Raw genomic sequence first — 26,120 nt, 5'->3', positions numbered from 1 at the left:
GTGTTGGAAAGATTATGAGCCTCTGGTGAAAGGGAGCCACTTCTGTGCATATCTGGCTGAACCTACCATAATTGCTTGGGACAGAGTGACCCAGAGACCAACCTGGCCGCTGCATTCTGGACTATGTACAAAGGTAGCCCCACATAGAATGCATTGCAGTAATCCAGCCTAGAGGTTACCAGCATATGTACCACCATTTTGAGATTGTTCACCTCAAGAAACAGACGCAGCTGGTATATCAGCCGAAGCTGATAAAAAGAACCTCTGACCACCGTCTCAACCTGGGACACCAGGGAGAGGTTAAGATCCAGAAGCACCCCCAGGCTGCTTACCTGGGTTCTAAACGGTTAAGTGGTTCACAAGTTAGTCCATTTGCAACTCAAAGGTTTACGCATCTGCCATCTTGGATCAGGGTGGATGACATAATCACAAACTACACCGTTGAGGTGTCCCTGTGTGTGGCACATGCATGCCAGGTACTTCTAGGTCCTTCTGGCTAAGGAGGACACTGGAGCAGCAGGGAAGTACCCTGAGGGGCACTTTTTGAATGGAGCGTTGGCAGGGAAACATGGAGGGAGGGGTAAGGACACTCCCCCCGCCCTTACGATTTTGATCTGACTGTCCTGGATGTGGGCATGCTCCCTCAGAAGGAACATGGACACTACGTTTCCAGGCAAAATACAAGGTGCTGGTTATTACCTGTAAAGCCCTAAACAGCTTAGGTCCTGGGTATTTAAGAGAACATCTTCTTTGCCATGAGCCCCACCTCCTGTTAAGATCATCTGGAGATGTTCATCTGTGGTTGCTGCCAAGTCGTCTGGTGGCTACTTGGGAACAGACCTTCTCTATTGCTGCCCGTGGACTTTGGAATGCGCTCCCTGTTGAAATAAGCGCCTCCCCATCTCTGGCAACTTTTTAAAAGGCACTGAAGAAACATTTATTCACCCAGGCTTTTAATCAGATTTATAGTTTTAAAATTTTTAATATGGTTCTAAATGTTTTTAATGTTTTAAATGATTTTAATTGTAAACTACCCAGAGACACAAGTTTGGGGCAGTACAGAAATATTTTGAACAAACAATAAATAAATAAATGTAATCCACATGCCACTTTCTTGCACATAATAGCCACATGCACAGTTAATAGCTAGCCAATATTTTGACAGTGCTGCTTTTCTATTCTCTGCTGAACACCTGGGTAGATGAGCCAACTACAATGAAGACATTTTATCAATCAACGAAAACTCAAACATTTACAACCAATAGCTATGCAGGTTTCAAAAACTGCAGCCAGGGTTTACCTTGGGGTTTGTTTGTTTTTTGTCTATTAGATGGAGAAAGGTTAGATTAGAAAACATTTTCTTAAATCTATGTTCTTTCACACAATAATCGTTTGACTCTCTATGGTCCCATTAAGTACCCTACAAGAGACCAGATTACCAAATATGAAAGAAAAAAGCCTGATGTGTGTGCACAAATTCACCCCAACAGGTATAAACCTAACTATACAAATTTAACAGATACCACATAGCTTTGCAGAATTCAGTTATTTTACAGCAAAGTAGAAGTAGCTAGGAAGCCACCTAATGGCGCAGCGGGAATTGACTTGCCTAGCAAGCCAGAGGTTGCCAGTTCGAATCCCCACTGGTATGTTTCCCAAACTATGGGAAGCACCTATATCAGGCAGCACCGATATAGGAAGATGTTGAAAGGGATCATCTCATGCTGTGCAGGAGACAGCAATGGTAACACCCGCCACCCCCCGTATTCTACTGAAGAATAACCACAGGGCTTTGTGGTCACCAGGAGTCGACGCCGACTCAAGGGCACACTTTACCTTTAGAAGTAGTTGTATTTGGAGTAGAGTATTAGGAAATAGATTACCAAATGGAAGTAGCATGGCTACCACATCAAGAACATTTAGAGGCATCTTATTTCGCTGCTGGTAGAAATCAGGAGCAAGCCTTCATGTTTCCATTCCTCTTACCACAGAGGAGAGTGGACAAGGAGTTCTCACGTTAATATGAATTCAGACAAAGGAGTGGAAGAGGAAATACATGTGTCTGAGGACTGCTTCTGAACTCCTGAGCTCTGTACTTAGAGGAGAAAATGAGATCTGTAAAGGGCTGAGGAGAGGTCTTCTAGGAAACGCCGTTATAATAACAATTCTCTCATTTTTTGGAACCCTGTCAGTATCCCAAACCTTTCTATCTGAATTTGCATCTGGTAGCTGAAGGGGAATGAAGCTAGATTATTAATTTTATTATTATTATAGATTATTAATTTTGCTTACTATATTTTTGTTTCAAATTGCTCCTCAGCTTTTAAACATAGTGTTGCCTACTCTGAGCTTTCAGGAAAGAGAATGAATATAGCCAAAGAAATAAAATATTCAGCTCAAAATGGACTAGAATACATAAAGCTATTCGAGTTTACAAGTGAATGCCCACAACACGGTGGCTTTTAACCATAATTTTATTTCATTTTTCAGGTTTTCAATGATTAAAATAATGAAACTGAAAATTACTGCTCAGAATGTGGACTTCAAAACATCTTATTAAGTGTTCTATGGGGGGCGAAGGGATTGAGGGGTAGAAAGAAATAGAGTTTAAAATTAGAAAAACAGCAGTAAGCAAGGTACTCGAGCAGACTTATTTCACTGAAAATACAATAAAGGCATGGAATAAGATGCTAAGTCAGCTGGACATTTTTATGGAGGGATGGGGAATGAAGGGTCCAGTGACACAGTCAAGATCAATTTAATAAAGATCAAGATCAACACCCATATTGAGCCAAGCAGTATTTATGGCCTGGCATTAGCCTGTGATAGTTTCCCCAAAACTGACTAAAGAAGAATTTTGATTTATCACAAAATCCCCAGCAGATATTTTTGAAAGCAAACACACCACGTTGTTTAAGATGAGAAAAGAAAGGTCAATTTATATAAAAGCTTTTTAAAATAAATTGTATGTGTAACTGCTTCATCCCCAAGATAAAGTATAGATTTCCAATTCAGTTTGTGTCAAACATCAAAGGTAAACACATACATATTTGCGCAAAGTGATGGCAAATAATATATACTAGCTGACCCCGCACAGAGCATCTGTGCGGCAGTACACTCTCCCCACCTTCAGGCCCAGTTTGTTCTCCCCCCAACCTTCTGCCTCAGTTAGTTCCCCCCCCACTCTTAAGGCCCAGTTAGTTCTCAACCTTCTGCCCCAGTCTCTTCCGCTGCCCCCACCTTCTGCCCCAGTCTCCTTCCCCAACCCCACCTTCTGCCCAGTCTCCTCCACCGCCCCGCCATGTGCCCAGTCTCCTTCCCCATCCCCACCTTCTGCCCCAGTCTCCTTCCCCATCCCCACCTTCTGCCCCAGTCTCCTTCCCCACCCCCACCTTCTGCCCCAGTCTCCTTCCCCACCCCCACCTTCTGCCCCAGTCTCCTTCCCCACCCCCCACCTTCTGCCCCAGTCTCCTTCCCCACCCCCCACCTTCTGCCCCAGTCTCCTTCCCCACCCCCCACCTTCTGTCCCAGTCTCCTTCCCCACCCCCCACCTTCTGTCCCAGTCTCCTTCCCCACCCCCCACCTTCTGCCCCAGTCTCTTCCGCTGCCCCCACCTTCTGCCCCAGTCTCCTTCCCCACCCCCACCTTCTGCCCCAGTCTCTTCCGCTACCCCCACCTTCTGCCCCAGTCTCCTTCCCCACCCCCACCTTCTGCCCCAGTCTCCTTCCCCACCCCCACCTTCTGCCCCAGTCTCCTCCGCCGCCCCACCATCTGCCCAGTTTCCTTCCCCACCCCCACCTTCTGCCCCAGTCTCCTCCGCTGCCCCCACCTTCTGCCCCAGTCTCCTCCACCGCCCCCACCTTCTGCCCAGTTTCCTTCCCCACCCCCCACCTTCTGCCCCAGTCTCCTCCGCTGCCCCCACCTTCTGTCCCAGTCTCCTTCCCCACCCCCCACGCCGGGCCGAGTGCTCAGAATGTGTGGCTCTCTCCACCCGCCCACCCCGTCTCCGGCGGGGCCCAAGTGTGGCCGTCGCCGCCAGCGAGGCAGAGTGCGGCCGCCAGCCACCGCCTGCGGGGCCCGAGTGCGGCCACCAGCCTCCAGCCTCCGCCTCACCTCCGCGGTCGGGCCCGCCTGGCTCCTCGGCCATGGCCGCCACCGCTGTTCTCCTGGGTGCGCCAGCCAATCAGGCGCCCCGCAGCCCAGCCAATCAGCTGGGCTGCCGGGACGCATTTTTCCTGGGCACACCCAGGAGAATTATATATATAGATATTTTAAAAAATAGTCATTGTTTGCCAGAATCCACTATTTAACTACTTTTGTCAAACAGGGGAAAAATATGCTTCTATGAAATTCTCAGAAAATATGCAGACTTTATTCAGACCATGAAGATTCAGAGATAATCTGAGGAGTTTTTATTCCCACTAGAGACAAAAATGGAGTCTAACACTATTTTTTTCCTTTGCATACAAGGTTGTATTAACCTGTTCCAGAGAAACTGGATGATGAGACCAAATGAACATAAGAACATAAGAACAGCCCTGCTGGATCAGGCCCATGGCCCATCTAGTCCAGCATCCTGTTTCACACAGTGGCCCACCAGATGCCGCTGGAAGCCACAGACAGGAGTTGAGGGCGTGCCCTCTCTCCTGCCATTTCTCCCCTGCAACTGGTACTCAGAGGCACCCTGCCCTTGAGGCTGGAGGTGGCCCACAGCCCTCTGACTAGTAGCCATTGATAGACCTCTCCTCCATGAAGTCATCCAAACCCCTCTTAAAGCCATCCAGGTTGTTGGCTGTCACCACATCCTGTGGCAGAGAGTTCCACAAGTGGATCACGCGTTGTGTGAAAAAGTAATTCCGTTTGTTGGTCCTAGACCTCCTGGCAATCAATTTCATGGAGTGACCCCTGGTTCTAGTGTTGTGTGAGAGGGAAAAGAATCTCTCTCTCTCTCCACTTTCTCCATGCCATTCATGATTTTATAGACCTCGATCATGTCTCCCCGCAGACGTCTTTTTTCTAAACTAAAAAGCCCCAGTTGTTGTAGTCTTGCCTCATAAGAAAGGTGCTCTAGGCCCCTGATCATCTTGGTTGCCCTCTTCTGTACCTTCTCCAGTTCAACAATGCCCTTTTTAAGATGTGGTGAACAGAATTGTACGCAGTACTCCAAGTGTGGTCGCACCATAGTTTTGTATAAGGGCATTATAATGTTAGCTATTTTATTTTCAATCCCCTTTCTAATGATCCCTAGCATGGAATTGGCCTTTTTCACAGCTGCCGCACATTGAGTTGACACTTTCAACGAGCTGTCAACCACAAACCCAAGATCCCTCTCCTGGTCTGTCACCGACAGCTCGGATCCCATCAGCGTATACTTGAAGTTGGGGGTTTTTGTCCCAATGTGCATCACTTTACACTTGCTAACATTGAACCGCATTTGCCATTTTGTCGCCCACTCCCCCAGTTTGGAGAGATCCTTTTGGAGCTGCTCACAATCCGTTTCGGATTTCACTACCCGGAAGAGTTTGGTATCATCTGCAAATTTGGCCACATCGCTGCTTACCCCTGCTTCTAGATCATTTATGAATACATTAAAAAGCACCAGTCCCAGTACAGATCCCTGGGGGACCCCACTTCTTACTTCCCTCCATTGTGAAAACTCTCTATTTATACCTACCCTCTGTTTCCTGTCTTTCAACCAGTTAGCAATCCACACATGTACTTGTCCCCTTATCCCATGACCGCTAAGTTTCCTCAGGAGTCTTTGATGAGGAACTTTGTCAAAATCTTTTTTGGAAGTCCAGGTAGACTATGTCAACTGGATCGCCTTGATCCACACACTCATTGACACTCTCAAAGAACTCCAAAAGGTTGGTGAGGCAAGATTTACCTGAAGCCAAGGTAAATGTTGCCTCACCAACCTTTTGGACTTCTTTGAGAGTGTCAACAAATGGAGTGATAGGTGATGGGCATAGTGGGGGAAAGATGTGCACTGGGGGATATTCAAGGTAACATGAGAATTTGAAATCTTTAATTACTGCTTCAGAGTTAACTTTTCCTTAACCAAAAGTAAGCGGGAAGAAATTAAAATAGCCTTTTGGAAACTTTAATAAATGAAATAAAAATGGATCTTTGAGTATGGAGGACCACAATAAAAGGGCAACAAACCCTTCACCTTAAAAGCATCTCTGAAGCCAGGGAAAGAAACAATAGTAAAGCCACCATAAACCAATGGAACAAAGGAACATAGGAAACTGCCTTATCCAGAGTCAGACCATTGATCCAACTAGCTCAGTATTGTCTACCCAGATTGGCAGAGGCTTCTCCAAGATTACAGAGAGGAGTCTCTCAGCCCTATCTTGGAGATGACAGGGAGAGAATTTGTAACTTCCCAGAGTGGTCCCATCCCTTAACAGGAATATCTTACAGTGCTCAAACATATAATTTCCCATTTAAATGCAAACCAGTGTGGATGCTGCTTAGCAAAGGGGACAATTCATGCTCGCTACCACAAGACCAGCTCTCCTGCCCTGGAGGAGAACAAGCAGCTGTGGACTGGCTAGTCACACCCCCTGCTTGCCACAGCCCTGGCTGCTCCCCCATTCTAAAACCCTGATTGGCCAGGGTCCGGCAACCCTGCCAGAAACCTTCCCCATATGCAGCACTTGCTTCTGCAGATACGAAATAAATGCAGGGAGAGCCAGAGGTGTGGCTGGAGAATGCAGGGAGAGCAGGGGTGTGCCTAACAAGCATGCTCCTGCTTCTCCTCTTCTAGCATTGACTACATGTAGGGAGACTTGGCTAAGGTGAGAGACTGAAGGCCTTAAGGAGGCTGACAAGACCAAGGCTCCAGCAGAGGAGTGCCCCATTTGGTGAACCTCTTCAGTGAAGGTTAGCATTGGCTCCAAGGGAGCATGAGCCATCCAAAAAGCATTTAGCCAGCTGCCTTCATGGGAACCGCTACACAATTAGACTCTAGAAGCAAACTAAAGATCCCTAGGCATACACAGAAGCTCCTTTCTCTCCTTTACTTTAATCCAGAAAAATCTGAGCTAGTCGTTTAAGGTCAGTCACAGTTGTTGTTGTTGTCATTAATTCAATTTCTATATCGCCCTTCCAAAAATGGCTCAGGAGGGTTTACCCCGAGAAACAGTAAAAGAATAAGATGGATCCCTGTTCCCAAAGGGCTCATAATCTAAAAAGAAATACAAGATAGACACCAGCAACAGTCACTGGAGGTACTGTGCTGGGGGTGGCTAGGGCCAGTTACTCTCCCTCTGCTAAATAAAGAGAATCACCACGTTAAAAGGTGCCTCTTTGCCAAGTTAGCAGGGGTTAGCAGTTCTAACATCTAACTAAAAACAAAACTCTGCATTCCCCATAGCTCTTCAGCGCTTTCAAAAAAGTAATTTTATGTTAGAAAATTAACATTTTATCCTCGCTACCATTGTTTATGCTGTAATCTTGCATTCTTCCTCACAATAATAAAGGAAGTGGGCTTGTAGCTATTCCTACTAATTGTGTGCAATGCTGCAGCATATAATATACACTAGTGGCTCAGGATTATCCTGGAAATGGTGGCCACATACACTATTAGTCTCAGCACCATACACAATTAACAGGAATAATTTTTCTCTACTTGCTGTTTAATTGAATGTTATTCATCAGAGCTAAGAATTCTGTCTTCAAGTAACTATATAGGAAGCTTAATGAATGTACTAACCCACCCATGCCCCCTGCCCATCTGTTGCACTTTGGATTTCACCTTAAACTGCTTAAAACAAATGCAGATTGTATTACAAACAAAAATATTTCATTCCCACTATGACTGCAAATTCAAAAACAGCTAACTTCTTAGACAGCTGTTAAAAGGCTCTTTTCGATATTGTTAACAGTGTTCAGCCACAAACACAACAAATTTGATGGGGAAAGGAAGAGTTATGTTGGGCAGAGCCCTGAATGTTGTTTCTGCTCCACCACCTTCAAGGTGACTGCTACATAAGAACAGCAAGGCTCTTTGCACAAGCCAAAACCTTGAGATGAGCAGACTTCGGGCCTCAGAAGCAGAAAGAACAAATGGAACATCCCTTGCTTTCAGCAAAGAGTAAGCAAGAGCAAAACAGAGCTCTTGTGCATGACTGAGAAAGTTGTGGGCCTGGTGTTACTGACACAGAGGAGATGGGCTTGGTTGGGCCGAGGAGATGTGTTTGGGAGAGCATAAGAGTAGGGATGGTCTGGGGGCAGTGATTTCACGTTTCACGGGTAGCAGGCAGAGGGAGATAGGGCAGTGGGAGTTGGGCAATTGAGGCCTGTTCCATTTTCCAGCTCTTCTCCCAACCCTGCAGCCCCAGAGAGCTCTGGAAACACTCCCTCTAGTACAGGTGAACACAAAAACAGGTTGCCCGGTTCTGTTCGAGTCCAGTTCAGACTCGGACCGGGCATGTTTGGTTTTGCCACCCCTGAAACCACCACACACCCCCACTTTGGTCCGGTCCGGGGATGGGGTGTTTCCACAGGGTTTTAAATTTTTTTTTAAAGTATTTACTCACCTCCTCCAGGGCTTCTCCGAGGCCACACAGAGGCCCATTGGGCATGCACGGCAGCCTCCAAAATGGCCACAGGGGTGAGGCTCAGAACGGGCCGAAGACTGCCTGAACCAGGCAATTTGGGCATTAACCAAACCTCCAAACTCTGGAGGACCCACACACAAACAGCCAGCCTCAGAGAAGCCCCCCGGAGGAAGGGAGTAAATTTAAAAAAAAACCCAAACCATAGAAAAACATAGGCAGGGGAGTTCAGTTTGATATCAAACCAAACCGTTGAGGGGGGTTGTGTTTGGTCCGATATTGAACCATCGAACCAAACCAGTTCAATGTTGAACAGGTTTTGAAATGAACCTGTTCACACATCCCTACCCTCTAGGATTAGAGCACTACTGTTAAATGCCAGGTCAGTAAATGCTAAAATATCTCTCATCTATGATTTGATTGTGGATGAGCATGCTGACCTGGTATGTGTGACGGAGACCTGGTTGGATGAGCTGGGTGGGGTTAGTCGATCTTGGCTCTATCCTCCAGGTTTTCTGATCCTGCAGCAGCCCCCCCTTAAGGGTTGGGGAGGGGGCACTGCAGTTAGCTATCATGAGACCTTTCCCCTTTCCAGGTGCCCAGTTAGGCATTCTCAGAATTTCAAGTCCTTGTCCTTGAGGATGGGCTTCTGAGATAGGCTGGGGATTCTGTTGGTGTACCAACCACCCCGCTGCTCCCTACCTGAGCTGGCAGATGTGGTCTCAGAAGTGGCATTACGTTTCCCCAAGCTTATTATCTTGGGGGACTTCAATGTCCACACTGAGGCCCTCCTTGTAGAAGCAGCTCAGGATTTCATGGCTTCCATGGCCCTGTCTCAATCAGGCCCTATCCACAATCGCATGATATACTCTGGATCTTTTTTTGTTTGTTTTTGCTGACCAAGGAATAAATGATCAGGAGGTGGGGGGAGTCTGAGAGAACACCATTGCCATGGACATATCATCTGGTGGTGTTTAGTTTGACTGTTCCATCTACCTTCTGCAGGGGTGGTGGACCAATTTGAATGGTCCACCCCCAGAGACTTATGGATCCACTCAGTTTCCAGACAGCCCTCAGGGAGTTTCCAGTGTCCAGAGCTGCTAACTCTGTCAAGGTGCTAGTGAATCTCTGGAATGTGGAGACAGCTCAGGTTATTGACACATTCGTTCCTAAATGCCCTCACTAGCTTGGTGAAGCCTGTTCCGCTCTTTGGTTTTCCTCAGAGCTTAGGGCAATGAAATCACTCAGACGACAGCTAGATCAACACTGGAGGAAGAGTCGTGATGAATCTGATGAACATGGTCTAGAGAGCCCATTTTAGGGACTACTCCGTGGCAGTGGGGTTGTCGAAGAAACGTTTTTTCATCGCCTCCACTGCATCTGTTCAGTGCAACGAGCAGGGCTGTTCCATGTAACAAAAGCATTGCTCCACACATCCCCCCAGGTAATGGGGGAGATTCCATCTATAGCCCATTATGATCAGTGTGCATATCACTTTGTAGATAAAGTCGCTCGCATCCATGCTAATTTGGATTCCAGGGTTTTGGCAGTTCCAGCAGAAGTGCCTCAAGTACCATCTGGTCCTGTTGTGTTGGATTCTTTTCAGTTAGTGCAGCCTAAGGATGTGGGCAAGATCTTGGGCAGTGTGAGGGCAACATTGTGTGCTCCTGATCCTTGCTATTCATGACTAACACAATCTGCCAGGGAGGATACAGGCAGATAGTTGGAGGCTATCATCAATGCTTCATTAAGGGAGGGCAAGATACCACCATGCCTCAAGGAGGCGATGGTAAGACCATCATTTAAAAAGCCCTCCCTTGGTCCTCCCAACCTGGACAACTATAGACCTAACCTTCCTTTTGGGGGTAAGGTGATATAGAGCGTGTAGTGGCATCCCAGCTGCAGAGGGTCTTGGATGATACGGATTAACTAGACCTACACCAGGAACTTTTGCAGGGGAAGTGTGTCCCTGTTGGTTCTGCTGGGCTTCTCAGCAGCATTTGATACCATCGACTATGGTATCCTTCTGAACTGTCTCTCAAGTATAGAGATTGGAGATACTGTTTTGGAGTGGTTTCGGTCCTTTCTTGTGGGGAAGGTCCAGAAGGTGGTGAATACTTATTCGTAAGGTGCTGCTGGGGGACTATTGCTTGGCTCCTTGGCCATTGGCCTCCTGTAGGGTTTGGTTTTGTCCTCCATGCTGTTTAACATCTACATGAAAACGCTGGGAGAGGTCATCCAGGGATTTGGACTGAGTTGTCAGCAATATGTAGATTGACACTCAGTTCTATCTATCCTTTATCACCTGATCCTAGAGAGGCAGTGGATGTCCTGAGTCAGAGGCTGGAGGCAGTGATGGGTTGGATGTGGGCTAATAAACTGAGACTGAATCCGGGCAAGGTGGAGGTGCTGTTGGTCAGTAGGAGAGACAATAGGGATGAGGGGATTCGGCCAGTTCTGGATGGGGTTGTACTCCCCTTGAAAGATCAGATGTGCAGCTTGGGTTATTGCTGGACCTGGCTCTGCTTTTGGAACCTCAGGTGAAGGCGGTGGCCAGAGGTACCCCCGTGTCGTGCGCCTGAAAAGCTGGATTAGCCAATCATGAATTTACAACACAGTAGCCGAGTGTAAGAGCGTGTCAGGTTTCAGATTTACTGATAAACAAACAGGTCTGAGCAACCAAGTCATACCCAGAACACAGAAGCAAATAGTCAGGGCACCAGTGTTCCAACTGAAATCCAATAAACTAGACCTTCTAGCATTATTTCAAAGGTCTGAATTCTAGGGTCACAATCCAGCAGACTAGAGTCATGAAGGCTGGATAGACGCATTGTCTCCAGCAATCTGCTCGGGACACAAACTGCAGAATTTATAGCCAACAGCCAGGTGCACGCAATCACCGCTCCAGCCCTGGCAGCTGCTATAAATTCAGTCAGTCTCTTGCTGCCTTCTTGCCGATAACCAGCTGCTTCTTCTCAACCTCATAACCTGCCACTGACGCTTCTCTCGCCTGCGTTATCTGGAAGACAATGGCCACTCGACCTCCTGCTCAGACTCCAACTCTTCCCGCTGAAGGCCACTCTGCCCCATTGGCTCCTCCTGCGGCAGCCGCTCACCTTGGCTTGTCTCGGTTGCTTCCCCACTCAGATCACAAACCTGACTCTCCTCAGACGTCTCCCTGCTTCCCAGAAAGTCCACTGCCCCCACTTCTACTTCAGAGTCCTCAGGTGGGGGCATAACAACCAGGGTGCCTTTTGCACAGCTTTAGCTAGTGCGCTGGCTGCACCCCTTTCTCAAGAAGGCAGATCTGGCCACAGTTAGCCACACCTTAGTCATGTCACAGCTGGATTACTTTAACATGCTGTATATGGGGCTTTCCCTTGAAGAATATTCAGAAACTGCAACGAATACAAAATGTGGCAGCTAGGATTTTATCCAGAGCTACCCGCTGAGACCATATTACACCTATCTTGAAAGAGCTACATTAGCTGCCAATTTGTTTCCAGGTCCAATTCAAGCTCCTGGTTTTGACCTTTAAAAGGCCTTAATGGATTGGGCCTGCTCTCAAGGGCTTCTGCTCCATGTGCCGACAATTAGGGAGGCTAGGCTGTCATGCACGGGGCAGCACCTTCTCAGTTATTGCCCCCAGACTTTGGAATGCTCTCCCAGTGGGCATCTGCTCCTCAGTCTCCATCACAGTCTTTTAAAAAGTAAGTGAAATATTGGCTTTTTACCCAGGCTTTTATATGAGCGTTGTTTTTGTTGCTGCTGCTCTGTATTTTATGGTCTAATTGTGTCTGTTTTTCAAACTTTTAATTTGATTTGAATTTTATTTAATATTTTTACTGTGTAACTGTTTTATAGCTTTATGTTTTATAAAACAATATATTATATTGTTTTAAATGTTTTGTAAACCACCTTGAGATTTTTTTTTAATGAAAGGAGGTATAAAAATCTAACAAGAAATAAATAAATTTGCTTAGAGGACAATCTAGATTTTTATTTTTTTGCATCTCAATTTTTATTTTTTGGTACATAGCCTACTCCATTGACAAAGGAAGAGTTTCCAGCTATCTGTACCTGCAATTATTCTATTGATGAAGATTGTGACAATCTTGTGGCAAAGGTTTCCACTAATTATCCAAATGTTTCACATTACTTTTTAAGGAACTCAGCACTCACCATATTCAATTCCATGCCCCCATTCCATTGTTTGTTTACCATAGTATTACATCTATATTGATGCTAACCATGCCTAATGCTAGCCAGATTTACCCTACTTCTATTTATATACTGATTTTGAGCAACAAAAAGAAGTTCTCAAAGCAGTTTACATAGGAAAAAACCTGGCTCACAGTCTGAAAGAATGCATATAGAAAATAGAAAGCTGCCTTATATTGAATCAGACCATTGATCCATCTAGCTCAGTATTGTCTACACAGACTGGCAGCGGCTTCTCCAAGGTTGCAGACTGGAGTCTCTCTCAGCCCTATCTTGGAGATGCCAGGGAGGGAACTTGGAATCTTCTGCATGCAAGCATGCAGATGCTCTTCCCAGAGCAGGCCCATTCAAACGCAAATCAGGGAAGATCCTGTTTAGCAAAGGGGACAATTCATGCTACTACAAGACCAGCTCTCCGCTCCTTTGTGCCTCCTAAAGGAGGCTGCCTTTGTACATAGTCCGGCAACTGCAGTTAGTCCAGAATGCGGCAGACAGGTTGGTCTCTGGGTCATCTCGGAGAAACCATATCACTCCTATCTTAAAAGATCTACATTGGCTGCCGATAAGTTTCTGGGCAAAGTACAAGGTTTTGGTTATAACCTATTAAGCCCTAAACAGCTTGGGCCCTGGGTATTTAAGAGAACGTCTTCTTTGCAATGAACCACATCGCCCATTGAGATCATCTGGAGAGGTTTGTCTGCAGTTGCCACTGGCTCGTCTGGTGGCTACTCGGGACGGGCCTTCTCCACTGCTGCCCCGAGGCTTTTGAACACACTTCCTGCTGAAATAAGAGCCTTCCCATCTCTTACAAGTTTTAAAAAGGCACTCAATATACATTTGGGCACGGGGTATCTGAGGGACCGCCTGCTCCCTAGGGTTGCTGCCCGCTTGACAAGGTCATCTGAGGGGGCCCTGCTCCGGGTGCCTACAATGAAGGAGGCTTGGTTGGCGTGCACTTGGGACAGGGCCTTCTCTGTTGCTGCCCCAAGACTTTGGAATGCTCTCCCAGTGGCCATTCGCTCCTCGGACTCCATCACAGTTTTTAGAAAGCTTTTTAAATCTTGGCTTTTTACCCAGGCTTTTAAATGACTTTTTCTATTGCTGCTTCTATGTGTTTTTACTCATTTATAGTATTTTATGCTTGTATTTTATAGTTTTTAAATTAGATTTGTTTTATATTTTAGCTTAATATTTTAATTGTCATTTTTATTGTATGTTTTTTAACTTTTGTAAACCACCTTGGGGTTGTTTTTAATGAAAGGCAGTATATAAATTCAACATTAAATAAATAAATAAATAAATTTGTTCACCCAGGCTTTTAATTCGATATTGTTTTAATTGTGTTTTAATAGTTTTAACATTTTAAATTTTAATTGTTGAAATATGTTAATCTGTTTATTGGTTGCTTTTATTGTCTTGTAAACCACCCACAGAACTTGCGTTTTGGGCAATATAAAAATGTGTTAAATCAAATACAATAAAATAAAATAAATACTACAAAGGTAGGCATCAGCAACAGTCAGGTACTGGGGTTGAATAGGGCCAGTTGCTCTCCCCCTGCTTAATATAAAGAGAATTGCCATTTTTAAAAGGTTCCTCTTTGCCCAATTAGCATGGACAAGCATGAAAAAACATGGTTTGTAGGAAGTTTTCAAAACCTAGTAATAAAAAAAAAAATCCAACTGGTGTTAACCATTGGTGCTAACCAATGCAGATGCAGCACACCATGGTTAAAGCAAATGAGGGAAGGGAGAAGGAATTTGCATGAGACACAGGAGGGAAAATGGAGCATGTAAGTCCATGGTCCTGATCCCTTAATCATCGTTAAGAGATCTGGAATGCTATATCTGCATTCTGAAAGAGATACATGCGGAAAAACATCTCCCAGCCCCCGTATCTCAGACACTGCTTTTGTCCTGAATCCTCAGTAGAGTTTCTGTGCATAAAACTTCCAATGGTTTCATTTGGATGTACAAAAATGTATAGCAAAAATATCCACATTACACATTTAAAGAATCTGTACATCATTTATTTATTTAATTCATGAGGGTGAAGGTAAACAGAGCAAAAAATTATGTCTCAAAATTAGGAAAGTGCTTTTGTATAGGACAGGCTACAGTAATCCAATTAATAAATTAGTCCAATTCAAAGGGTGGGAGCTTTTTATTATTGTTATCAAATTGATATTTACTGTTTTCATTGATGGTTTCTTTTTTAGAATTGTTTTCAAAAGCTGTTCAATTAGGAGATTTGCTTTCTTTTGATCTTGCTTTTTACATTTTTAATTTAGTACAAAACTAATTGACAATTGCACTTCAAGGATACTCAGTCAAACTGTGGAAGATTTAAGATTAAAAGAGCATGCTCAGAAGATCCAACCATTATACAAATATTTCTCCTCCCTTATATACTTTAGAAATTCCAAGAACAAAAATCACAAAGAAAAGAATTGTCTTTGGAGCATATTAAATTCTGGTGTAAAGAAAAAAAGTTACATCTAATGTTTTCGATACTCCATAATTATGAAATTTAAATGAGACAGCTGCATATATTAACAGGAGCCAAGTACTACAATTATGACTACAGCAATAACTTTCTTAGTTGAAGGAAAACAGCAGAACTCCTCATGTACAAAATTAGGGCTAAATTTTCTTAGTATTACATCATGTCAGGCCTTATCTCTAGGAATTTGACAAGTAAAATGATCACTGTCAAAAAAATTAATGGGTTAAAATGTACTTATGTATATAGCTGAATGTTCATGTAATTTCTAAGCTATCTTTGCTTTAAAAAATAGAACATTAATTCTACAGTGATGGGATAATCTCAGGGGAAATTATGGAATATACATACACATACAAACCCCTAAATAATTTCTTCCTCACCCCTTGTGGCCTTTCCAAACTTTGGACTCTTTTGCAATGGATCACATATGCGGTGGTGAGAATACCATCTCTGCTCTCCATGCATTACCCTTTTTCTGTCACCTTCCCCTTCCTTTATCATAGGAACATAGGAAGCTGCCATATACTGAGTCAGACCATTGGTCCATCTAGCTCAGTATTGTCTACACAGACAGGCAGTGGTTTCTCCAAGGTTGCAGGCAGGAATCTCTCTCAGCCCTATTTTGGAGATGCCAGGGAGGGAACTTGGAACCTAGATGCTCTTCCCAGAGTGACTCCATCCCCTAAGGGGAATATCTTATAGTGCTCACACATCAAGTCTCCCAGTCATATGCAACCAGGGCAGACCCTGCTTAGCTAAGGGGACAAGTCATGCTTGCTACCACAAGACCAGCTTTCTTCTTTTCATGTGGTGAGGAGGGCTCATCCCCAAGCTTCCTAGGCTTTAAACCATGCATCTCATCATCCAGGGCCATTAGGAACCATGGAAAATGTAGTGGGACCATCAGGAACTATGGGGACCCCATCTTCCATGGTTCCTGGTGGCACTGCTTTTTCAATGCCATGTATGGTCACATCACTGAGAAATACAAATTAGTGGTGGCCCCACTATGAACTGCTACTGCTAGCCACTAAGGAAAGAGGCAGCAGCAAGTGTAGCTCATGGCAGATTCTTGAGTGAGTCTGGGCTTTTTAAAGTCAGAGCCAAGGCCAGTTCAAATGACAGGGACTGCTGCTTGTGCACAGTGATTCCACTATCACCTCTGGTAAGCGGTTTTGCAGATTCTTGCACTGTTTCAAAGCCTGCAAAACTTGTTTGACTAGAGGCAATAGGAGACAAAGGAAGTGAGTGAGTGAGTGTGTGTGTGTATTTTTCCCCCAAAATTTTCCCCAAAGCATTCCTCCTCTAGCCCATTACACAGAACAAACATGCACTGATACTTTTCCATTGTTGATATAATCAACAAGTTATCCAATACATAAAGTTATACTATTTAAAATATTTACCATAATTTTCCAATTATAGTGCACTTTCTACCCCTTTAAGAACAGCCTCAGTCCATGATGCATATAATACATGGGGGTAGAGGGCTGGAGTGGGGAGAAGAACATTTTTACAAGCATAATCTGCTGCACAGAGCTGTTTCTTTCTTTGCCCCTCACCTCTTCCCACAAAGCTGAGGCATCTCCTTCTGCCTTCTCCTCTCCCCAAACCAGTGGACTCAAAACAGCTCTGAAGGATTGGGCAATGATTCCAGTCAGTAATCTGCCTCCCTTCCCATCTCAGTGTACTATCTACTAAAGAATATATATATGCAAGCAGTTCCTAACCCTGCCAGCAAGAAAACAGTTCCCTGCTTCCTACCAAGGCAAGTTGCAGAAATTGTACTAACTTATCAGTAGCTCTCCTTGTCCAGGCAACTCACAGGCGAAGAGAGGGGGAAGAGAAACAAGCCCAAGTTTGTTGTTTCTTGTTATATGCAACACCAAAGATTTTCCTCCATTTTCTTTATAAAAGTTAGCACTACACACAATCAATGGGGGTTTGTTATAACTGGAATATATATGCTTGGAATATATATAATTGGAATATAAATGTTGCATACACACACACACACATTGCTTTGCAACAAAAAAAGTTCTCAAAGTGGTTTAGAACTGGAGAAAAAATGAGGGAAAGCAGAAATGGGGTGGGGGGGGGGGGGTGTTCCTGTCCCAGAGGTACTCACAGTCTAAATGGCAGCACAAGTTGTTCTAGTAAGAACTAGTCTGCCTTTCACTATCCTTTCACTATCCCTACATCTGGACTAAGTTTGGTCCAAATTGGTTAGGCAGTTCACAAATTAGTCCACTTGCACTTCAAATGTTCATGTGTCCACCATCTAGAATTGGGTGGATGACATCATCACAAACTACGTGTTTGAGGTGTCCCTATGGGTCCCTGCAACTGTACCAAATTTGGTCCAAATCGGTTCCTACTTGCACCTCAAACGTTCACCCATCCACTATCTTGAATTGTGGTGGTTAACATCATTACAAACTATGCTGTTGAGGTGTCCCTATTTAGACAGTCCACAAGTTAGTAGACGTGCACCTCAAACATTTATGTTTCCACCATCTTGAATCAGGGTGGACGACATCATCACAAACTACACCACTGAAGTGTCCCTATGGCTGTAACACATTTGGTTCAAATCGGTTAGGTGGTTCACAAGTTAGCCCACTTGCTCCTCAAATGTTTACGCATCTGACATCTTGAACTGGGGTGGATGACATCATCAAACTATGTCACTGAGGTGGCCCTACAACTGTACCTGATTTGGTTCACACTGGTCCAGGCATTGCGAAGTTGATGGGGGGCAGTTGATTAGGGACAATTGCTCTCCCTTTACTGAATATAAGAGAACCATAACTTAAAAGGTGCTTTTTTGCCCAGGTAGTATGGTCCAACACTTTTAAAAGTAAAATGGGGATTCTAAGTGGCAAATGGGCAAAGTTTCAGTAAACAATCACCCCAAAGTATTCAGAGTTAGAAGCCAGATTCTATTGTTGCTAAGCATTTTTGCAATGTAAAAGACAATCCCTAGTCAGGATTTGGTCACCATCATTGGCTGCTGATGGTGATGTGGAAGAAGGGGAAATAAAGAACATTGTGAAGTCATGTGATGAGATAAATTCTAAAAGTGATTATGGAAGGTGAGGATGGAACTAGGCATACAGCAGGCATTTTCAGAGGCAACCACATGTATATTGCAACGTCTAGTTTGACTTTAAGGCTCCCTGCAGTGGCCATTCAGGTTTATCACTCTAAGAGAGGGAAAAGCCCTGGCAGTTCAGGCCAGTGAAAGCTATTTCTGACCAGCACTATTCAGCCACTCATGGCTCCCAATGCATGTGTGAGTACAATATGTGTTTGTACTCCTGAAAAGTAATGTGTGAATGCAACCAAAATGTGTTTTCCCTCAAACCTTCTTTTATACATCTGAAACATGTAACATGTGAAACACTCTTCAGATCCCACACATCAAAAACACAAACTCTTCAAAACTCCTTTCCTCTCCTCCAAAATTGCAGGGCGGGGGCGGGGGGTTGTGAAACATATGGCTATGGAAAACAATAGAGAAAGCAGTGAAATAAGCAGAAACAGCTATGAAAGAGAGTTAGAAATGAGAAAAGTAACAAGATCCCATGGGTATGTTTCTGTAACATTTGTATGCAAATTCAGAAAGCACAACACTGAGAATACAGAAAACAATAACTACATTTCCTAAAGCCTCTAGAAAATCAAAGCAAAAGGCATTAATACCTTGTGGTTACTCATCAGGCATTTAGATAATGAGATCCCCAGCTTTTTTCAGTTCTAAAAATTGTCTGTACTTAAACGCCTGCTTTTCCAAACACGACACAGTAGCTTAAAAATAAATTCTAGGGCTTTCTTTTTCACCCTGAGCAGAGCTGATCACAATTCATTTTAATTGGCACAAAGCTTGTTTTCTTGAGAGTTTTAACTTGCTTAGGAGAAGAGATGCCATTTATAGATAAATCTCATAATTAGGCATTATTAGATATCATAAAGAGATTTTAGGTCATCTTATGACATTTACCATCTTTGGTTTATTATTATTATTTTTGTACTGCATGACTTCTGGGATAGCAATGAGATAAACAATTCTTTTGTATGCTCTTCAAAAGAAGAAAGTAGTTATTAAAAATAAGGAGAAATTACAGGCTCTTTCTCCTGCAGATGAAAAGCACTCATGAAATTGTTGTCTTCTACTACTCCCTAATTTCTGCTTCAATTCATGTTACAATGCACCTCAAATATTCCAACTGAAATGCTAGTTACTCCATCTCTTATTCATTTTATAAACCCTTGTGATTGTTTATCCTTTTTGTGTTAAAGATGTATATTTATGTATGTATTATTTATTTAACATATTTTTATACCACCCGAAATCTATGTCTCTGGGCAGTTTACAACAAAACAAAACAAATAAAAACATTAGTTGAGGGGCACTTTCGAAATCAGTGTGGTTGTATTTAAATATTGTCAAATACCATAGCTAGCAAAGCCAAGTAGTTTTACTACTTCCTAACCAGGCTCAGTAGCGGGGCCAGACCAGTGGCGGCCTGTGTCTAGCCACCACCACAGCGCCACCCCCTATGTCTTACATCAGACACGGGGGTTAGCCAGGCCCCGCGTCTGACGTCAGGTGCGAGGGGCATGGTCTGGTTCCTGAATGGGGCCGCGTGGCCCTGTTCGCGAGCTAGATCGGGGCCAGCGCTGCGTTTGCAGAGCTGCCAGAAGTGGCTCTCCCTGCCATAAAGGGATCTACTCCTGGCCATGCTGCGAACGCAGTGATGGCCATCTAACTCCTGAACGGGGCCGCATGGCCCTGCTCGGGGGCTAAACTAGCCCCCCCACACATCTGACATCAGACCCCTGAGCAGGCTGGTGGTTAGAGACTGGAATGCCAAAGTTGGAAATGGTAAGTAGGAAAACACAGTCCGACTGTATGGCCTAGGAAACAGAAATGAAGCAGGAAAACCAAGCCAATGATCTCTTCATTGCTAACCCCTGCTAACTTGGCAAAGAGGCACCTTTTAATGTGGTGATTCTCTTTATTTAGCAGGGGGAGAGTAACTGGCCCTATCCACCCCAGCACAGTACCTCCAGTGACTGTTGCTGGTGTCTATCTTATGTTTCTTTTTAGATTTGGGGACAGGAATCCATCTTATTTATTTGTTATTTCTCTGTGTAAACCGCCCTGAGCCATTTTTGGAAGGGCGGTATAGAAATGGAATCAAATTAAATAAATAATTACTAACACATTGTTCAAACAACCCAAGTGGTGCTTATACACATGGACATCACCAGATGGAGTACACAGGAATCAAATTGATTACATTATTGGTGCAAAGAGGTAGAAGAGCTCAGTTATAACAGCAAAGATGTGTCCAGGGGCCGATTGTGGAACAGATCACGAACTGTTCATGTGCAAGTTCCAAGGCAAGCTAAAGCGGAAAAACAAAGCTATCCAGCTTCCATGGTATGATCTTTAGAATATACCCACCATTTTCAAGGAGAACATCAGGAACCACTTTGAAGTTCTGAACCTCATTGGTAGGGAACAAGAGGAACTGTGGAATGAAATCAAGGAAGTTGTTAAGGACAAATGTGAAAAGAGACTGCCAAAGACCAAGAAACAGAAGAAAGCAAAATGGATGTCAGAACAGACGGTGGAAATTGCCAAGAAGAGGAGGGAAGCCAAAGTCAAGAAAGATAAAGACCTCAGGAAGGAACTTAATAGGGAATTTCAGAAAGCTGTTAGAGACAAGGAGCAGTACTACAATGACATCTGTAAAGACCTCGAGGATGGAAATAGACACAGAAAAACCAGGAAAGTTTTCCAAAAGATCTCTGAACTCAGAAGGAGGTTCCAACCTCGAATTGGTACGTTAAGGGATGGATGCGAAAGGACAGATAGTAACTGATTCAGAGAAGATCAAACAGAGATGGAAGGAGTATACTGAAAATCTGTACAGCAGGGATGTCAACATCCAAGATACTCTAGAAGATATTCCCTACTTGCAAAAATCTTTAGTACAGGAAGATGAAGTTTGATCAGCACTCCAGTCATTACCAAGTCAAAAGGCTACAGGAATTGATGGAATAGCTACAGAAATATAGCAGGCAACAGAAGAAGAATCAGCCACGGCTCTAACCAAACTATGCCAGCAAATTTGGAGAATCACACAACGGCCAATAGATTGGCAGAGGTCAGTCTACATACCCATACCAAAGAAAGGAGACCTAACAGATGGCTCAGATCATCACATAGTATCCTTAATTTCACATGCTAGCAAAATAATGCTCAAGATCATCCAACGCAGGATAGAGCCCTATGTGAAAAGGGAAATGCCGGATGTTCAAGCTGGTTTCAGAAAAGGCTGAGAAACAAGAGACATCATTGCTGATGCACGCTGGATAACTGAGAAAGCCAAAGAATACCAAAAAGAAGTCAATATGTGCTTTATTGACTACAGAAAAGCCTTCAATCACGTCAACCATGTCAAGTTGTGGAATATCCTTCGGAAAATGGGCATCCCAGAACATCTCATTGTTCTCATGAGAAACCTATACAGAGGACAGGAAGCCACAGTCCAGATGGAACATGGTGAAACAGACTGGTTCCAGATCGGCAAAGAAGTAAGACAAGGCTTTATACTTTCTCCTTCTTTATTCAATTTATATGCAGAACATATAATTGGATTGGAAGAAGATGAGCGTGGTTTTAAAGATGGAGGAAGAAACATCAATAACCTGCTCTACACTGATGATACCACTCTGATAGCTGAGAATGAGGATGATCTGCAAGCTCTAGTAATGAAAGTCGAGGAGCACAGTGAAAAAATGGGACTGCAACTAAATGTAAAGAAGACTAAGCTAATGACAATGGGTACAGCAACCAGCCTCAGAATTGATAATGAAGACACTGAAGTGGTGGATAGCTTCTGCCTTTTAGGATCGACCGTCGACAGTAAAGGATCCAGCAGTCAAGAAATATGTCACAGACTAGCACTTGGTAGGGTTGCAATAAAAGCCTTGTAAAGGATATTTAGATGCCATGACGTGTTTATACCTACAAAGATTAGGATCGTTGGGACAATGGTTTTTCCCATGACACTCTATGGATGCAAAAGCTGGACTCTGAAGAAGCAAGACAGAAAAGGTATTGACGCTTTTGAACTTTGGTGCTGGAGAAGACTTTTGAGGATTCCATGGACAGCCAGGAAAACAAACAAATGGATCATAGAACAAATCAATCCAGAATTTTCACTCATGGCACAAATGACCAGGCTCATTTGTGAGCCTGGTCTCACAAAACTATCATACTTTGGACACATTATACAAAGACCCAGCTCCCTTGAGAAGTCCATCGTGCTGGGAAAAGTTGAAGGAAAGAGAAGAAGAGGACAACCAGCAGCAAGGTGGATGGACTCGATTACGATAGCAATGAATGCATCACTGAGAGACATTAAAGGCCAAGTTGAAGACAGATCATCCTGGAGAGAATCTATCTATGTGGTCGCTAAGAGTCAACACCGACTTGACGGGACTTAATCAATCAATCAATCAGGCACCCATTCTTTGGAACTCCTTGCTTTGGGAGCTCTGCGTGGCCCCCTCATTGCCACTTCAACACTTTTGTTTGTTTGTTTTAGACAGGCCTTTGGCCTGAATGTTGGATGAATTTATTGGCTTTCTTCTTCTAATTTTTGGGTTTAGTGGCAATTTAGTGGTACAACACTGACTGGGTCTGCAAGGAGATATGCTGAAGCCCTGCACCAGCCGTTTTGGGGAGAACGCAGTTGGGGAGAAAGCGGCAGGGCAGGTAAGGGCACCCTTCCTGCCCCTTAAAGGAAAACATACACACCCCGCCTCCCGGGAGTGCATGAACCAGTTTGTGCACATCCCTAATAAAAACATTCTTAATAAATATTGAACAGATGGTAATACATAATGAACAACCATATCATAAAGAAAGGAGATAGACTGTGGGATGCCAGTCGTAGTGGCAGCCTCGCGTTTCTGATAGCAAGAGGTTTTGCCTTCACGTCTCCAGAACTGAAATCCTTACTGCCCACTAGATAGATCAGAGTTAAACTGATGGGAAATTGGATTGGAAAAGGGATTTTGTTGTCATTGTCTATTGTTTATTAAACTCACCTTTCTTCTCTTGGTAAACCTCATCCAGGAGCTGCTCCTGCTTTTCCATTTGACCCATTAGAGTTTGGCACTCCATCTCTTTGCTCAGGGTCAGTTGCTTAAGCTGCTCTCGGCTCTGCAGTAGTTGACGGCGCAGCTTCTTCTCCTTGGCGTCCCTCTCTTTCACTTCTTCACATAGCCACTGAAGTTTAGTCTAGAAGAAAACATATTTGCATAATACGTCTAGGAAGAGCACTTTACTACACTATCCCCTTGTTGCAGTTCCACAGCAAATGCAATCCCAAATGAAATGGGACCCAGAAGGCTTCAGCTATTGTAGCTTTGTCAGTACTCTCCCCTCACTGAGGCTTCCTATAAACTTTCACCAGTTTTGCTTCATCTCTCAGTCCCCACTGCATGATGGGTTGGAAACAGGAAAACTGAAATCGAAGAGGGAGTTTGTAGGAATACAGCAATTATCTTTTTTCCTATCAACTCCAAAAGTCAAAGATTGGTTTCAAAGCATTATTATTAAAGCTGAATGGTGGAGATTCCACAAAGCAGAAAAAAATGGCCTTTCTGGATTCTTCCAGAAGAAGTGATATGCAGAGATAAATCCAGTGTGTGGTGTAGTGGTTAGCATGTTTGTTTGTTTGTTTGTTTGTTTGTGTCTACCACCCAAAACACAAGTCTCTGAGCGGTTTCAAACAAAACAATAAAAACAATAAATAAAAAGATTCAAACATTACAACAATTAAAATTTTAAAACGTTAAAACTATTAAAAACACAATTAATCAATAAGACTCAAGTTCAAATCCCTGTTCAGCCATGTAATTCACTGGGTGACTCTGGGCCAGTCACTTATCTCAGCCTAACATGCCTCACAGAGTCAGCTGTGACAGAATGAAGCTCCTGTTCAAGATATTTGTATCTTGTCTTGCCAAACCTCAAGATGGCTTCTATAAAACTCATCAAAACAATAGCACTTAAGATAATAAAAGCCTACAGAACAATTAAGAGCAGAGGAATCTATAAACAAACTATCAACAGCACAAAAGAGAATCAATCATCAAATGCTTTTTAAAATAAATGGGTTTCAAATCTTCTGTGGGCAAGGAAAGGGAAGAATAGCTCTGAACCACTTAAGAGAGGGTATTCCAAAGTGTCAAAGCAATGACAACTGAAACCATGCTCTAGCAGCCAATGTTCTGACTTAGCATAGAAAGGCATTCTGAGCAGGCACGGATCCACATAACAAGAAGGGGCTCATATAGGGAAAGACGATCTCAAAAAGTAGCTATTTGAACCTGGGGGTGGGGGCAGATTCTAGGAGCCCCTTCCTCCCCATCAGGAAAATGATTTTCAGCTGTAATGGGAATGTGCTCAAGGTTCTGCGGATCCAGACCAAAATCTACTGGTGAGCTCTTTTGTGCTGTTCAGCTTATTCTAGCCCAAAGCTTCACATGCAGAAAGTGTATAGCACAAAGATACTCAAACTGAGACCGGCAAGATGTGTCAGGATGAATGCTTGTGGATTGTGAAAGGAAAACAGAACCAATAACTGATCTCAGGGCCAACCAAGATGGGATATTAATCATTGTATTTGGTTGTGTGTGTGTCTAACATAAATAGTAGCTACAAGAGCCCCAATCTAGAGCAGAATGATGGTGTGGGAAGAGAGGGCCTTAAAACCCTTTCCCCCACTAAGGTCTCAATCCAGATTGGAGTATCCAATAGCTGCTATTTGACCCAGGATGGAAGCTCATAGTGGTCAATGGCAGCTTCTTTCCTAGGGCAAATAGCCATGAAGAGAGGAAGAATGAAGATAGGGATGGCCTTGTATGTAAAGGGTTCAAGCCTCTCTCTCCTACATACCATGTTCTGGATTGAGGCTCCTGGGGCTATTTTTACACTAAGAAAAACAGCATAGGGTCAATGTGATTAATGGCATGTCTGCTTAAGTCCTCATTCTCCATCGTTCATCTATATCTAACCCAGTAGTGTAGCTACAATTGAACAAGGGCAGTGGGGGACAAATGTCCATGAGAACCTGATGCGGGGGGTGGGGGGAGGCTGCTAGCTGGGTGACAACTCTTTGCTCTTTGTGCCTCTCTTAGGAGTTGGCTGGGGGGGTGGTCCCATCTTTACTTTTTGTTGCAGGGCCGTCTCCAATCTTGGTACACCCCTGATCTGACCCAGAAACTTCAGCAATAAATCCAAGAAGTTAAAGATAGCTCTTAGAGCAGGTAAAATTGCAGTAGCATCAGTCAACTTTCCATTTTTGAAAGGTAAATATGGTATTATATAAGCAATCAGATAAATCCAGAAAAAACCTCACATAAGACTGCTGGCCCAAAAAGCCTCTTTTAAAGTTTTAAAGCCTTTGAGAGTCAGTGTGGTGTAGTGGTCAGAGTGTTGGATTAGGACCAGGGAGACCCAAGTTCAAATCCTCATTCAGCCAAGAAACTCACTAGGTGACTCTGGGCCAGTCACTTAGCCTAACCTACTTCACAGGGTAGTTGTGAAGATAAATGTAACCATACACAACATTCTGGGCTCCTAGAAAGAAGCATGGGAGATAGATAGAGAGAAGATAGATAAAAATAAATAAATGAAGTGTAGGTCAGCCTTCAATTTTTCAATTTCAGGTTCAAAGATCCACGGTGTATTCTCCAAAATGGTATGTTTCTGAAAAGTCTCATTTCAGAAACTTATATATT

At 43.8% G+C, this 26,120-nt stretch overlaps 1 protein-coding gene across 10 annotated transcripts in view; it reads right to left on the bottom strand.

The window, feature by feature from the left end:
• Window positions 1-26,120, bottom strand: part of CEP128 (centrosomal protein 128) — a 263,923-nt gene that overhangs the window by 132,762 nt on the left and 105,041 nt on the right. For all 10 annotated transcript variants that reach the window (XR_008313415.1, XR_008313413.1, XR_008313414.1 and 7 more), the window contains one exon: window positions 23,421-23,613. Coding sequence is in view for 7 of the 10 variants with exons in the window: in XM_053284676.1 (XP_053140651.1) it covers window positions 23,421-23,613 (193 nt within the window). In the remaining 3 variants the exon portion in view is untranslated. The remainder of the gene's footprint in view (window positions 1-23,420; window positions 23,614-26,120) is intronic.

This window comes from Hemicordylus capensis, chromosome 1 (assembly GCF_027244095.1).
Source record: "Hemicordylus capensis ecotype Gifberg chromosome 1, rHemCap1.1.pri, whole genome shotgun sequence".
Lineage (NCBI taxonomy): Eukaryota > Metazoa > Chordata > Lepidosauria > Squamata > Cordylidae > Hemicordylus > Hemicordylus capensis.
The sequence above is the reverse complement of the archived record's forward strand: the minus strand, read 5'-3'. Positions and strand labels throughout refer to the sequence as shown.